The sequence below is a fragment of the Ictidomys tridecemlineatus genome, chromosome 10 (assembly GCF_052094955.1).
Source record: "Ictidomys tridecemlineatus isolate mIctTri1 chromosome 10, mIctTri1.hap1, whole genome shotgun sequence".
NCBI lineage: Eukaryota > Metazoa > Chordata > Mammalia > Rodentia > Sciuridae > Ictidomys > Ictidomys tridecemlineatus.
The window spans coordinates 53,067,425-53,084,084 of NC_135486.1; the positions used below are offsets into that span (position 1 = coordinate 53,067,425).

The 16,660-nt window shown below is 34.3% G+C and overlaps 1 protein-coding gene across 1 annotated transcript in view; it reads right to left on the reverse strand.

Annotated features, from left to right (window-relative positions):
• Positions 1–16,660, reverse strand: part of Sccpdh (saccharopine dehydrogenase (putative)) — a 32,391-nt gene that overhangs the window by 11,070 nt on the left and 4,661 nt on the right. The window contains exons 3-6 of the mRNA XM_005326557.5: positions 14,436–14,516; positions 12,386–12,515; positions 9,463–9,512; positions 724–854 (exon numbers count right to left, since the gene is read on the reverse strand). Coding sequence (XP_005326614.1) covers positions 724–854; positions 9,463–9,512; positions 12,386–12,515; positions 14,436–14,516 — 392 coding nt within the window. The remainder of the gene's footprint in view (positions 1–723; positions 855–9,462; positions 9,513–12,385; positions 12,516–14,435; positions 14,517–16,660) is intronic.

Consider the following 16,660-nt stretch of genomic DNA (forward strand, 5'->3'; position numbering starts at 1 on the left):
ACCTTTATTTTATTATTTATTTGTATGCAGTGCTAAGAATTGAACCCAGTGCGTCACACATACTAGGCAAGCGCGCTACCACTGAGCCACAACCCCAGCCCCTCAGTGGGTAATTTTTTGAATAAACAAATTAAAAACTTTACTTGAGGCCTTAATAACAATAAAGATAGTAGGTGGGCTTTTAATTAAAATTTACTTCTGTAGTTTTCCCTTTATTTTCTATACCTACACCCAAATAAGTAACAAGTGAAACTATGTTGAATTTCTTCATACCATGTACAGGTAAGTGGTTTTAACCTTTTAACTCCCTCCTCCATCTCTCTAGACATTGATTTAGAAGGCATTCTTTTCAACAGTGCAACCCTAAACTCATATCTGGTAACATTCTTACACATAAGTGCATATAAGTGCTAGGAGTAACATTGATTAATTTACATTCAGATCATCACACTTTAAGAAGATTTGACTGCATGAAACTTAACTGACATTTAATTTTGATATTGGCAGTGAGATGGCATTGGAAAATGCACTTTTAAAAGTACTATTACATGTAAAGTACTTATGCATAGGATAATGTGTTAATTACATTTTATCTTTGAAAATAATCCTGAACTTAAATACAAAAATAATCTCCAAGCTTTCCTTAGTAACACTCTTTATTAACAGCTAACCCCAAAACAATATACTTAAACCAAATAAAGAATAGATTTTGAATTGACATACCTTTTTTTCAATTTTGTACCAATAAGTGGGACAGGTTTCAGATTTGATGCACTTCTTAGTTTTCTCAAATTACTCCGAGCTCCAAAACCATAAATTGCTGACTTCCAGGTACCATCATGAATACACAATCCCTAATAAAATATTGCAAGAGTTAAAAAACATGTCTTAAGGGGTAATTACTGAAAAATAAAAAGCAAGTAACTTAAAACTGTGCAAACAACATTTCATTTCTATTTGTAAAAACACAATTCCTTATTTGATAATCTTTAGTTGGATTTTCATGACCAGCCAAGCAGCAGTAACACTTATTAGCTTGACCATATTCAATATTTACGTAGGACCTTTCCTCTTTCTTCCTATCAGTATTCTTGCTCTTGGAAATAAGAAATTTAGTTTTATTTTATCAGTTGTACTCAGCTAAATAACTATTCTTTCAAAAGTAGCCTCTCTAATCATATCCCTATCCTATCCTGATTCCTTCAAATTTCAAGATACATTCACATGTACATTTATGCAACGTATATAACATACTGTCCATCTATCCATCCTGTTATACCCAGTTCTCCTTCCTCCATCACCTCTTATTTCAGCCCAAAATTATATACCTATCTTCCCACTGAAGTCTTTTTAAAATACGCTTCTTAAAAAATTTAAAGTTCACTAATGTGATTTATATTTTAAGAGATTTCCTCAATTCTTTGGTTTATTTTTGATCTAGAATCCCATAGTTACTTGATCTTACTTTGTTACCTCTTTCCTGACACTCTAAGTTCTTAGTGCCCTTCACTCTTCCAAGATAACTATGCTTTCCTTAACCCCTCCCCCTGACTGCAATGAGAAATGAGTGGAAGAAAGGAAAGCACAAGAGAAGATTTATCTTCTGAATGTATTGTCAAAGTGCTGGCTCTTCTTAATTTCTAGATTAATTATTTTATTTATTAATTTTTTTGGTAGCAGGGATTGAACTCAGGGGCACTCAACCACTGAGCCACATCCCCAGCCCTATTTTTTTGGATTTTGAAGAGACGGGATCTCACTGAGTTGGCTTAACATCTCAATTTTGCTGAGGCTGGCTTTGAACTAGCGATCCTCTTGCCTCAACCTCCCGAGCCACTGGGATTGCAGGCGTGTGCCATTGTAACAGCTATTAAATCTTAATTACAGAGTTAGTTTCTTAGCTTTAACAACACTGAAAAAGCAGAGATACCAAGTCTAATTTCCATTTTGGTACAGATTGAATTCTTCTATTTTATTAAAAGTATCACAGAACTAAAAGTCTTAAAGGTTAGATTTGCTATACTACTTAATCTAGGGCTGACCAATTTGAACTATTTACAAATATGAAGATTTTCAAACACTAGGAGAAAACATTTTTTAAAAAATGTAAAAGTATTTTGTACAAATCAGACATGAAAAAGCAAAAATTTTTAAAAAGGTAAAAATTAAATTCAATTAAAAATTTAAACTTTATTTCATTGAAAAAATATATAGAAAAAGTGCATACTATATAAATTTATAAGTAAATGAAACTATGAAGCCAACATACACATAACCATCCAGGTCAAGAACAACACAGTAAAGCCTGCATCCAAGAAGGCCCTCTTTCTGTTGTCTTTAACTAATCAAGAAAAATTCCTTTCTTTAGAATTTATTTTTGGTACCAGGGATTGAACTCAGGGGCACTCAACCACTAAGCCACACCTCCAGCCTTATTTTGTATTTTATTTAGAGATAGAGTCTCACTGAGTTGCTAAGTGCCTCGCTTTTGCTGAGGCTGCCTTTGAACTTGCGATCCTTCTGCCTCAGCTTCCCCAGCTGCTGGGATTACACGTGTGTGCCATTGCACCTAGCTCTTTCTTTAGAATTTTACCACCTAAATAATTATCTCTAAATAGTACATTAGTTTTGCCAGTTTTACATTTTATAGAAATGGAATCATGCAAAATATACTAGAGTTGGCTTCCTATGTTCAAAATTGTGATGTCAGGATTCTTCATGTGTTGTAGGTAACTCCTATTCTGCAGCTGGCCTTTTCACTTTCTTTTTTATTTATTTATCTATGCATATATTTTTATTGGTGTCTTATAACTATGCATAATAGTGGCATTCATTGTTATAGATTCACACATGTATACTGATCTCAAGAACTTTTTTTTAATTTAAGGATTTAATTTTTTTATGTTTTAATTAGTTATACATGACAGTAGAATGCATTTATGTCTTTGATATATCATACATAGATGGGATATAATTTCTCACTTTTCTCAGTGTACATGTTGCAGAATCATATTGGTCATGTAGTCACATATATACATAAAGTAATAATGTCTGTTTCATTCTACTATCTTTCCTATCCACACAACACTTCCCTCTACTAATCTAAGGTATTAGAATAGATACTATTCTTCCCTAGTGTCCCCCGCCTTATTATAAATTAGCATCCACATATTAGAGAAAACATTTGACCTTTGGTTTTGTGGGATTGGCTTATTTCACTTAGCATGATATTCTCCAACTCCAACCATTTACCAGCAGATGCCATAATTTCACTCTTCTTTAAAACCAAGTAATATTCCATTGAGTATATATACCACATTTTCTTTATCCATTCATGTATTGAGGGACACCAAAGTTGGTTCCATATTTTAGCTATTGTGAATTGAGCTGCTATAAACACTGACATGGCTGTATTACTGTTGTGTAGTATGCTGACTTTAAGTCTTCAGATATAAATCAAGGAGTGGGATAGCTGGGTCAAATGGTAATTCCATCCCAGTTTTCTGAGGAATCTCCACACTGCTTTCCTTAGTGGTTACACCAATTTGCAGTCACACCAGCAATATATGAGTGTACCTTTTCCCCCCACATCCTTGCCAACATTTATTGCTACCTGTATTCTTGATGATTGCCATTCTGACAGGTGTGAGATGAAATCAGAGTAGTTTTGATTTGCATTTCTCTAATTGTTAGAGACATTAAACACACTTTTTCATGTATTTGTTGATCAATTGTATTTCTTCTGTGAAGTGTCTGTTCAGTTCCTTAGCCCATTTATTCATTGGGTTATTTGTGTTTTTTTTTTTTTTTGGTGTTAAGTTGTTTGAGTTCTTTATGTATCTTAGAGATTAATGCTTTATCAGAGGTGCATGTGATAAAGATTTTCTCTCAATTTGTAGGCTTTCTCCTCACGTTATTGTTTCCTTTGCTGAGAAGCTTCTTAATTTGAATCCATCACATTTATTGATTCTTGATTTTAGGAGTCTTGTTAAGGAAGTCAGATCCTAAGCCAACGTGTATGACATTATTTAAAAATTAGTTTTTCCAGTAATTTATAAGACTCTTTTATTAATTCAAATATTACCTGTATATCCTTTTTAATTTTCTACATTCACAATTATGTCATCTGCAGAAAATACTATTTTTTCTTCCCTTCTAGTCTATATACAATTAATTTCTGTTTTTCTACCTTACTGCTCTGGCTAGGATCTGGCTGGATAGTGGGCATCAATATTTTATTCCTGATCTCAAAGAAAAGTTTTCAATGTTAAACACTGGTTTCATATTTGTTATTGCTTTTTTAAAATATTCCATTCTACTCCTAGTTTTGCTCTAAGTTTTAATCATGAATGGATACTATATTTTACTAAATACTTTTTCTCTTTTGAGATGATCTTGTGATTTCCCCCTTTTGCTTGTTAATGAGGTGAATTAGAGAGATTAGAGAATGTTAAACTTTGCATTACTACTCTAAAACCAAATTGGTCAAAATGTATTATTCTTTTTACATATTACTGGTTTTAATTCACTAATATTTTGGTAAAGGTTTACTTCTAAGTTCCTATGAGATGGATGAACTTTTTTTTACATTGCAGAGTTGCTCTTATAGGGTTTTGGAACCAAGGTTACACTATTCTTGTCCATTCATTCAACAAACACTTATTGAGCTGCTATTATGTGTTTAGCACTATTCTAAGTGCTTGATGAATTAAACAGAAAGACTTATCCTTCTGAAGTGTTCACATTCTAGAGAGAGTGATAAAATTGGCAGAAAATATGTAGAATTCAGGGGGATGAGAAGTACTATAGGAAAGGAGAAAAAGGAGAGCAGATTAAAAAAAAGCTGGGAATGTAGGTAGGATAAGCTCTGAACATTCATTAATGGAATGACATTTGAGATAAGATTAAGAAGGAGAGAGTCATGCAAATATCTTGGAAAACCCTTTTCAGGCAAAGAAAACAGCTGATACAAAGCCCTAAGGCAGAAGTGTGCTCATGTGTTCAAGAGCAGCACAGAAGTCAGCATAACTGGAAAAGAATGAATAAGGGCAAACTGGAAGAGAAGGCTAGAGAGGCCACTAGAGCCAAATCACTTCTAACTATGCACACACTATGGTAAGGATTTTGGCTTTCCTACTGAATGTAAAAGGCACTAAAGAATTCGAAGGAGTAACATGGTCTGGGTTATATTTAAAAGGGTCACTATGTAGCCAATGGGGAGGAGAATGGAGAATCACTTGATCCCAAAAGCTGTGGGCCAGCCTGGGCAACATAGTGAGACCTTATTTTAAAAAAAAAGGATCACTGTGGCTGTTGCTTAGAGAACAGACTGTAGGGGAACAGGCAGTACCAAGAATAGGGTGGTAGTAAGAGAAAGGGTTAAAAAAAAAGATTTTCACATATTTCAAGGTAAATTCAATGGATTTCCTGACAGACTGGATGTGGGTTTCAGAGAAAGCAGTTAGCAAACACTCCACCATTTGGCATTAACAGTTACAAATAAACTGTGGATTAAAGCACATATGAAAAGGGAAAACAGAAGTTCCATTGTGGACAAATACACTTTCAGATATCTACCCAATGTCCAAACAGAGATGTCAGTTAGGCAACTGGACGTTATCTCTTAAGAAAAGGTCTGAGTTTTCTTGTGATCTCATTATTGATTTCTAGTATAACTGCATTACAGACTAAAATACTAGAGCAGGGGTTCTCAAACCATCTCTGTAAAGGGCTGTAAATATTTTAGGTTTTATAGGTCACATATGATTTCTGGTGCATATTCTTCTTTTTTTTGTGACATTCCTTTGAAAATGTAAAAACCATTCTTAGTTTTCAGCCACGTAAAAACAGAGATGAGTTCTAGTATAACTTTAGACTAAACTATCCAATATGGTGGCCACCATATGGCATATATGGAATATGTCTATCACTGTGGGAAGATCTAGTGGGTAGCACTGCCCTACAATATATAATTTCAATCCTCTGCAATTCTTTTTTTAAAATATTTATTTTTTAGTTTAACTGGACACAATATCTTGATTGTATTTATTTTATTTTTATGTGGTGCTGAGGATCGAACCTCGCATGTGCTAGACGAGCGATCTACTGCTGAGCCACAATCCCAGCCCCTCAATCCTCTGCAATTCTTTGAGTCGTCCTCTATGTCCTAGTTATAGCTTATGATTAACTATTTTCTTATTTAAAATTGGAGTAAAATGTTGGATAAGGGATGGTAGGAGAATAATAGTCTGTCTAATGCCAAAGGACTAAACAGAATCAAGGAAAAATATCTCTGTTCCATCTTTGTGAAATCAAGGCTCTGTATTTTACTTTGAAGGAAATGATAAAGGGAAACTGCCATGATGTATATGCTGCAACTATTCTGTCTTCACTTAATTCCTTATATTAATAATAACAAAATATTTTGAGTAATTACTAAGTGCAGAGCAGGTTTTAATTGGTATTCATTGAATAATTTAATATTCATAGTACCATATGAAGTAAACACTCATTATCTTTTTTTTAATATTTATTTTTTTAGTTGTAGTTGGACACAATACCTTTATTTTATTTATTTTTATGTGGTGTTGAGGATGGAACCCAGGGCCTCACACAAGCACGTTGAGTGCTCTACTGCTGAGCCACAACCCCAGCCCCCTAATTATATTTTATAATGAACAAAATGAGGCACATTAGAATAAATAAACTGCTCATCACATCACTGATAAGTGGCAGAGCCAGAATTTAAGCTCAGGAAATCCAGCTCCAAAATCTGTACTCTTAACATTTGATGAAAAGATTCTTGATTCTGTAAGAACCAACCACTCAAAAGTTCTTTTGTTGCTTCTAGTAAAGGGAAGAGACCATCATTAGATCTACCTGGTTTTTCTTTTTTTTTTTTTTTTGAGAATTTTTTTAATATTTATTTTTTAGTTTTTGGTGGACACAACATCTTTGTTGGCATGTGGTGCTGAGGATCGAACCCGGGCTGCACGCATGCCAGGCGAGTGCGCTACCGCTTGAGCCACATCCCCAGCCCACCTATCTGGTTTTTCTAATGACATCTCCTGCTGCTCTTTCAAAGAAGGCCTCTATCTAGCTTTACCAATTTTCTCACCATTTCCCTGTAATAACCATCTGCTTTTTGTCAGTCCTGCACTAATTTCCTACAGGCTCTTGTCCCACCATCTGTTGGTACAACTCTCTTTCCTATTTGGAACCTGTTTAGTGCTGTTTAAATGGGGTTGACCCTATCATACCAGCTTCAGGTGATCTAGACCTGGGCAATCCATTACTCCATGACCCAGGTTCCACTGATTTATTGGCTCAAGAATGGCCAAATGGCCCAGTACTTAGTAAGTTTCTCTGACATTTGATATGTAAACTCTGGTAGCTCTTCTTGGAAACCATGAACTAACATGTACTTAGGGCTGCCAGCACCTTCCATGCCTGCTTGAAAGCCTTTGGGGCCGGGGATGCTGGGGGGAGCCAGAAAGAAAGAAAAACAAAAAGAGGAAGAGAAAAAGAGTTTGGATAATATCCTTAAACACTGAGACCCAGTGAGATATTTGCAGACATTTGGTTACACAAATCAATAAATGGCTTTTTGTTTTGTTGGGTTTTTAAAGCCTTTCTCATTCTTGTTTCTGGGCCTTTGTTCAGACTGCTGCCTCTGACCTTCCAAAAGCTATTCACTTTTCAAGGCTAATGTCAGTAAGGCCTCTATGAGGCATTCCCAAATTACTCAGGCCCACTCTCACTTCCTTTTATTCTTATATTCTAGCAGATAAACAAAAACATAAGCATATTTTCTAAAGCTCTTTGTTTTCATTTAATCTTTGTTTCTAAAGCTAATTGTTTTAACCACAATTCAGATGAACAGAATCATCACTCTTAACCTAAACATGCTTCAGGTCATTCCATCTTTGTGCCTTTGTCTTATTACAAGTTAGTATCCCTTATCCCACATGCTTGGGACCAGAGGTGTTTCAAGTTTTTTCTTCTTCACTTATTTACTCATTTTACATAGCATTCCAAATTCAAAATCTGAAGTGCTCTGAAATCCAAACTTTTTGAGTATCATGTTCATGATCAAAAGTTTCAGATTTTGGGGGCTAGGATTTTGTCTCAGTGGTAGAGTGTTCACCTAGCATGGGCGGGACCGGGGTTCCAATACTCAGCACCACATAAAAATAAAGGCATTGTGTTGAAAAAAAAAAAGTTTCAGATTTTGAAGCACTTTGGATTTCAAATTTTCAGATTAGGGATGTTCAACATACATTTCCTCTTCTTCACATTTCCATAGCACCAGCCCCTGAAATTCAGTCCATAACCCCCATAACCCAGCTTCTCCAGAAAGTTCTTGATCTCTGGCCCCTAACCAGACGAACTTTATATTCTCAGAAACCTACTGAATTTCACCACATCACTTCAATAACACTTTCTATCTCCTCCCAAACTAAATTATAACCTATGCAGGGCTTGCATCTTATTCATCTATATGTCATTTTTACCTTGCCTTTCTATATATATTTGTACTACTACACAATATTTATTAAATAAATATATTTTAAAAAGAACAAATACTTATGAAGCCTAACCTAGAATTGAGTTAGGTGCTACTGGCAATAAAAATACTGTCATAAACTATAATCCTTTCCCAGAAATATAACTATCTTCTGTTCCCAAATAGATTATAAATTTTGTAGGACTAGATTTACCTCAAATTTCTTTTTTTTTTAAACTTTTTTTTTAGTTGTAGTTGGACACAATGTCTTCATTTTATTTATTTTTTTGTGGTGCTGAGGATTGAACCCAGCACCTCAAATGTGCTAGGCGAGCCCTTTATGCTTTACCACTGAGCCCCAGCCCCAGTCCCGCAAATGTCTTTTATGGTTACAATAGTATCTAATAAAAATAACTAACTTGCACTAAGGTAATAGTTGTCTTGATCAACAGCAATAAATGAAAAATGCTTTAATGTTGGACTCATTCTAATAAATTGTACAGGTGTTTTAAAAATAAACATATTTTAGCCAGGCACAATGGTACATGCCTGTGATTCCAGCAGCTCAGGAAGCTAAGGAAGCCTCAGCAACTTAGTGAGGTGCTAAGCAACTCAGTGAGACCCTGTCTCTAAATAAAATATAGAAAGGGCTAGAGATGTGGCTCAGTGGTTAAGTGCCCCTGGGTTCAATTCCTGGTACCAAATAAATAAATAAAATATATATTTTAAGTCAAAAGAATTTAGTCTTTACTATTTAAAGTTAAACATAGTGATATAGAGTAAATATTACAAGTATATATAATATTTAATTAATCTAAATCTTTTTTTAAAGAGACATACATCATTCAATTCCAAAATGTTTCTGATTTATTGGCTCAACAATGGCCAAATGGCCCAGTACTTAGTAAGTTTCTCTATTAACTTTAAAAAAACACTTGAAAAACAGAAAAACTAACCTCAGGTCCTGAATGTACAGTAAGAAAACTTTCCACAGCAGTCAAAGTACCTAAAATAATAGGAAAATGGTGAAACTAAAGTCAAACAAAATCTAAATTATTCTGCAAGGATAAGCAATAAACTATTCACACTTAAGGACCAACTATGCCTACAGCTTATATAATCAGAAAATCTATACAGATATCAGTTTTGTGATGTTATTATACACATAATTAAGAAGCAGTTAATACAGGGTAAACTGTCAGAAAGGGTTATTTACCATAAAGCTAACTGCTAGTACTGACAAAATCTTTTCTAGTATTTACAGTGAGAATGCTAAGAAACTTCCCTGATAAGCAACAACTTAACTCACTCATTCTGAAAGGCTCATTACACAGTTCTCAAACTCAGATCTATCGAAATTATTTTGTATTCAAATATAATAGCTTTTAAGGGCTTATTACTAGTGGTTTATAACAAATGTTTAGAAAAACTAATAAAACACTCTTTATGATGGCTTATAAAATATTTAAAACAAGGTTGTTAAAATAAAATATATATATACAATAAATATAAAAACTAAAAACCAAAGCCAAAAAAGGGAAGAAATCAATTGTATTAATGATGAAGATAATACATAAGTATAGTGTTTAAGTATTTAATATTTGAGTTTCTTGAGTTTAATGTAAAACCAACACAAAACAAAATGGAATAGCTAACTCCCAGAATTTGACAAAATAAAAAATATCAATTCCTTAAGAAATAGTTCCTGGTTTTAATTCCAAGAGAAAACTTTTTAATTTGGGCCTTTCAAAGTGGACACTGAGCAAGGTAACAAACATGTTATCAACAAAGATGTTTAAGATGTTACAGCAGAACAGAACTATGGCCATATAAATATTTCGGCATCATCACTGGCAAAAATCCAGAAGAGATCATAAAAGTATAACTCACTGAAGATGTTTCTGAGGGTTGCTAACAAAGGATTGAGGTATTTGGCTCTGTGATCTAACCTAGTCACTGAAAGAACACAAACCACCTGTGGCATGTGTAATAAAATGGGCACCACCCTATCAAAAATCAGCAAAGGTGCTTGTGAAAATGCTTACTTCTAGATTTTAGAATCTATTTCTCCCTTAACAAGAAAAAAACACCTATTCATAATAAAAACTATTATATAATTAGGAATGACTTCAATAACAAATACATAAGATTATCATGAAGAAAATTTCTATTTTTTTCCTTTTTTTTCTTTTTTTTTATTTGCAGTGCTGGGGATCGAACCCAAAGACTCGTGCATGCTAAGCAACATTCCCAACACTGCTATTTCTTTCTGATGTTTATTATGTAAAAAAAGTATTCTATTCCTAAATTCCTAAAAATCCAAAATCAAAAAAGGCATGCATTTTCAAAATTCCAAATCATACACTGAAATGGGCTTTTCTCCTCTGATCTTCTAATTCGATGGCTGTAGCTTCCTTAATGTCCTGACCTTGCCTTATCATTCTTTTAAAATGACCACATAGGTGCAGGCATGTTGGTGCATGCCTGTAATCCCAGTGGTTTGGGAGGCTGAAGCAGTAAGGTTGCAAGTTCAAAGGCAGCCTCAGCAAAAGTGAAGTGCTAAGCAACTCAGTGAGACCCTGTCTCTAAATAAAAATACAAAAATGGGGCTGAGGATGTGGCTCAGTGGTTGAGTGCCCCTGAGTTCAATCCCTGATAAAAACCCACTGGGTATTCATTAAAATTTTATATAGCATTTTCTTTTTGCTTCTAATTTCACAAGCAAGATTGATTTTTAACTTTTCTTGTGTGTGCTATCTCTGTTGGCTTTGGTTTCTTGTTAACTTTTTAATATAAACAGAAACATTTTCCATCTATTTTAAGTTCTACAACAGTCTATACAGCTTTAAAATTATTGGTTTCAGGTCATTTTCTAAATGGACACCTGTTGGGGACTGTGCACACACTTTTAAGTCCTGAGTAAAGAGGTACTGGACTGGTATCGCACCCTGCAATGCAACTGGACTTTACCTCCACTGGGATAAGAAAGTTGCAGCTCTGGGAGTGGGTGTCACTTGATGGGGTTGAATTACACCCACCTGTTTGTTGTAATTCTACCCTTCTGCCCTTTTTTTGGATAGGATGTTCCATGGATTAGCTCCTCCCATTAATAAAACCTGGGTTCGAGGTGCTCCCTCTCTTTCTTGCCTACCTTGCCTCGTTGGCAGAAGCTGGGTCAGAGAGGCCATTGCAGAACCCAAAGAAAAAGGTGTTTCTCTGTCTTTGTGTCATTATTTTGTGCCAACCCACTTCTCCTGGAATGACACCCTGACCCGTTTATTCATGTTCCCAGCAGACACCTTTAAAATATGCATGACATTACTCTAATATTGACAATTTTCTCTCGTCTTAAATAATTGTCAACAGTTTTTAACAGGATTTAAAAGATACCAAACTCTATGTTTAATGTTTTAGCTTTGATGGTTAAAACTTCAAAACGTTTTTCAATGCTGGGAATTAAATCCAGAGTCTTAACTGCATTAGTCAAGCACTCTACCACTTTACCACTCTATACCACCAGCCCCAAATCTTTTAATTATAATGCATATGTAAATTGTATTAATTCATACACAGGCAAGACTGAATTTACAATAATTACCAAAAAAATTTTAACAGACATTTTAGATTTTAGTTACCTAATAACTAAATTGAGACATTGGACAATTCCTCATTTTTGAACACTTAAATTACTACCATGCCTCAATAATAGTGTCAAAGTATTTTATTAAAAGTGTGGCTATATTAAAAACAAAGCATGTGTTTTAATATTGCCCATTTATAGCTATTTTCTTTTCCTAAGTAGATTTTAGTTTATCATAATTATAAACATGAAGCTCTTCTGTTGTTAAATTCAAGTACTGCTTATTGATCAATAATTACCGTTCATTTGATTTCTGGTATATATTACTCCCAGATCTGCTGGAATGGAGTCAAAGCCACTGCTTCCAATGATATAAACACCTTTTTCAGCAGCTTTCTCATGATACTTCAAATACATTAGTTCCAGAAACTAAAAAATTCAGGACAAGAATTTGAATCAGTTTATAAAAACACTAAGATAAATATTAAATGATTTATCTTTAAAGACAAAGAAATTATAATTGAAAAACGCTAACCAATATGGGGCTCAATAGCAACACATTAAAAGTTCATACTTAATTCAGATTTTCTTAGTTGTTACCTAATATCTTTTTTCCATTCCAAGGTCCCATCCTGGATGCCTCATTACATTTAGTTGTCATGCCTCCTTGGGCTCCTCTTGGTTATGACAGTTTCTCAACCCTTCCCTTGTTTTTTATGTCATTAATTAATTTTTAATTTTATTTTTAATAGACATAATTATTAGACATATTAATGGGTTGCAGTGTGACATATCAACACATTAATTCAAGAAACAGTGATAAAGTCAGGATTAATAGTATAAATTGCCTCAAACAATTAATACTAGTTAGATATTTTGCTGAATGGCTTTCTAAGGGAATTTACCTCTTGCTTTTCTTACAATTAAATAGGGGTTACGGGTTTTGGAGGAAGACCACATTCTCATGATGTATCAAGGCTACATCTTATCCATATGATTTACTAGTGTTGACATTGACCTCTAATACCTAGTTAAAGTGGTGTTTGCTAGCTTTCTCCACTGTAAAATTATTTACTTGTCCTGAGGGCATAGTAGCTATATAAATCATTTAGAATTCTTCTATCTCTTCTCATCACTCTGCCCATTTTTAAACTGGGTTCTTTGTAAACCCATTATTGACTTGTAAAAGTTCTCTATATATTCTGAACCTTTATTATGTTTTTTTAGTTTGTTTGTTTTGCAGTGCTGGGTTTAAATTTAAAGCAAGATCTCACACATGGCTAGACAAGCATTCTATGACTGAGTGCCCCCCAGCCCTTTTAAGTTTTGATACTACTTTTATGGTAGCTTATAAGACAACAGAAGTTTTTCACTATTTTCTATGCTTTGGGTTATGTTAAATAACACAGGAATTGTTTTGGTTGTTGGTTGTTGTTTAGTTATTTAATTCATGTTTCCTACCTCTTTCTGAATCAATTTTAAACTTTCCTAGTATTTTCTAATATATATTACCAATTGATAATCTCTATGTATATATTGTATTGGCACATTAATGACAATAATCAGTAGAGACTACAGAACATGTGAAGTTACCATTTTAAAGATGATAGTGCACTTAGTGCCAGTTAACACTTGGCTTCTTGTAGTTAAGTAAATCTTAAGTTCACCAGAATTGTGTGACTCTGAGCAAGTTATTTAACCTTTCAAGCTTTAACTTCTTTATCTATAAAAAAGAGGTGAAGATGATAACTACTTTACAGGTAAATTTTGAAAAATATACCTAACATTTTTAGCATAGGGTTGGGTATATGGCAAGTATTTAATAAATGTGAATCTTTATTTATTCATTTGGTACTCAGGATTGAAACAAGGGCCTCTTGCATGGTAATCATATGTTCTACCACTAACCTGAAGTCCTAGCCCCCCATTTATAATTTTTAGGTTGAGGGGATTTTACATCTATTTTTCTATAACGTTGTAAAGGTACTTGATTTTAAAAAGGGATTGCTAATGAAGAAGTTTAAAAAGATTCTGAGAATCACATATAGAACACTATTTTAATTAACTCAGCTTACAGCATTATCTATTAAAAAAAAAAAGTCAGCACATCCTATATACAAATAAAATAACTGAGGTGGTCAGGGAGAAGAAAAAAATTCAAGAAAACTAAAACTAAGACCTTACCATTAGTGCTCTCCTTTAAGCCATCAATGGAATACTGTCTCTAAATACTAGAAAGGAATCAATGACTTCAAAATACGACCACAAAATTGCACTAAATGTTCTCTACTACATTAAACAGGAAATCACAAGTGTTTAATTCTGCTTTTTTCTTTTTATTTTACATACCTCAGGTTCTCCACAGATGTCAATACAGCTAGTTCCATTTTCAACACATGCTTTTACTACAGGTTCTCCATAAAATCGATACTGGGGAAATAAAGAAAAACAACAGGTTACTCTTACTTGACAAGCTTTCACTGAAGCGAAGGCCATTTAATTTTGAAAGGACAATCTTGGTTATCCCCAAATCAAATGTGAATAAAAGAGCCTAAAATAAATTGAGAAAATAAGACAACTGTATTATACCACCACTGTTGGTATAAATAAATACAGGCATGATGAATTATACAGGAATGTATGCTTACCTCTAACTGAAGTTTTAACTTCTCTAAAATATTCCATTTCTCTAAAATGGAATATTTTAGAGAGGAAGTAATCTACTTGAGTTGAATCCTAAAGAATAAAGATTTGCTAGAAAAAGAAAACCCCAAATAAAGGAAAATGTAAAGTTATAACTAAGGGAAGCTATTCTTTGTAACTGAAGTGCACGGTGGTTATGTAGGAAGTGGCGCTTGCCTTTATAATCCCAGAGACTCAGGAAACTGAGGCAGGAGGATCTCAAATTTCAGGCCAGCCTCAGCAATTTAGCAAGACCTGTCTCAAAATTAAGAAATAAAATAAAAATGGCTAAGAATGTGTCTCAGTGGTATAGAATCCCTGGGCTCAATCCCAAGTACCCACCCCCCCTCCCCGCACACACACACAAATCTCACTAGCTCTCTAGTGTCTATATTATATAGTTTAAGTCCAAACTTCTCAACATTTTGTAAAGATCTCATCATGTAACACCACAGCCCCTTAATTCCCATGTTCCAGCAAACCTAAACTCTTTGTAATTCCCTACATGCTGGTGCTTCAAACCTAGTGTTTACTTCTGCTACTTACAACATTTTCCCTCTGCTAAACACCTGCCTGACTCCCAACTCCTCCAGGCTCGATCTTAAGGACTCATCACTTCTTAAGTCTCAACTAGTAAGCCACAGTCTTCCAGCTAGTCAGTTCTCTACTAGTACTGGAAAGCTGAAGTGAAGCATTAATGAGCTTTTTAAAATAGCAGCAGTTCCTTACAGAAAGAGTATGTATTTTCCTATTTGCTACAATCCATCCATTCTTTCCATCGTATTTTGTCATACCTTGCCCACTTCTCCACCATTTAATCTGAGGCTGAGACTTCCCACGATCTTATCCCAATCTTATTATATTGTTATATTTTGCTTTATTTAGTGCCTTGTGCTTGTATGGAGCAAGTGCAGAAAGAATAACAATCCTTGATCTCAGTTGACATTTCTTACTGTGAAGCCAACGAGTTTATAATCATCCTGCTCCCAGTGTTCCATGTTCTAACCCAGTAGTTCTGCAGGAGGTATACAAAATGATCTACGGAGTATGGAGATAAATATAAGAACTTTAATTCATGCTATTTTCTTATAAGAAACAGAAAGAAAAAGTAAAGTTTTATTAACAGTTAATATATGGGACTGGTGTTGTGGCTCAGTGGTAGAACACTTGCCTGGCGTGTGTGAGACAACTGGGATCAAGTCTCAGCACCACATAAAAATAAATAAATAAAATAAAAGTATATCAACAACTAAAAAAATATTTTTTAAAAATAGTTAATATATGGACTGAGGGAATAGCATATGTTAAGTGGTCATGTTGAGATGTTCCTGTTATCCCTAGTTTTTATAGTGTTTTGAACATGAAGTGATGCTGTATTTTGTCAAATGCTTTTTCTGCATCTACTGAGCCGATCATATGATTCTTATCTTAAAGTCTATTGATGTGATGAATTACAGTTATTGATTTCTGTATGTTGAACCAAACTTACCAGGAAGAGTGAAGCAGGTGGCATCATTATACCAGATCTTAAACTATAAAAACAGCCTGGTTTTGGCACCAAAATAGACTGGTAGACCAATGGTATAGAATAGAGGACACAGAGACTAACCCACAAAATTAAAATCATCTTATATTAGACAAAGGTGCCAAAAACATACATTGGGGAAAAGATAGCCTCTTCAACCAATGATGCTGGGAAAACTGGAACTCCATATGCAACAAAATGAAATTAAACCCCTATCTCTCACCACACACAAAACTCAACTCAAAGTGGATCAAGGACCCAGGAATTAAACAAGAGACTGCACCTAATAGAAGAAAAAGTAGGCTCTAATCTTCATCATGTCAAACTAGGCCCCAACTTCCTTAATAAGACTCCTATAGCACAAAAA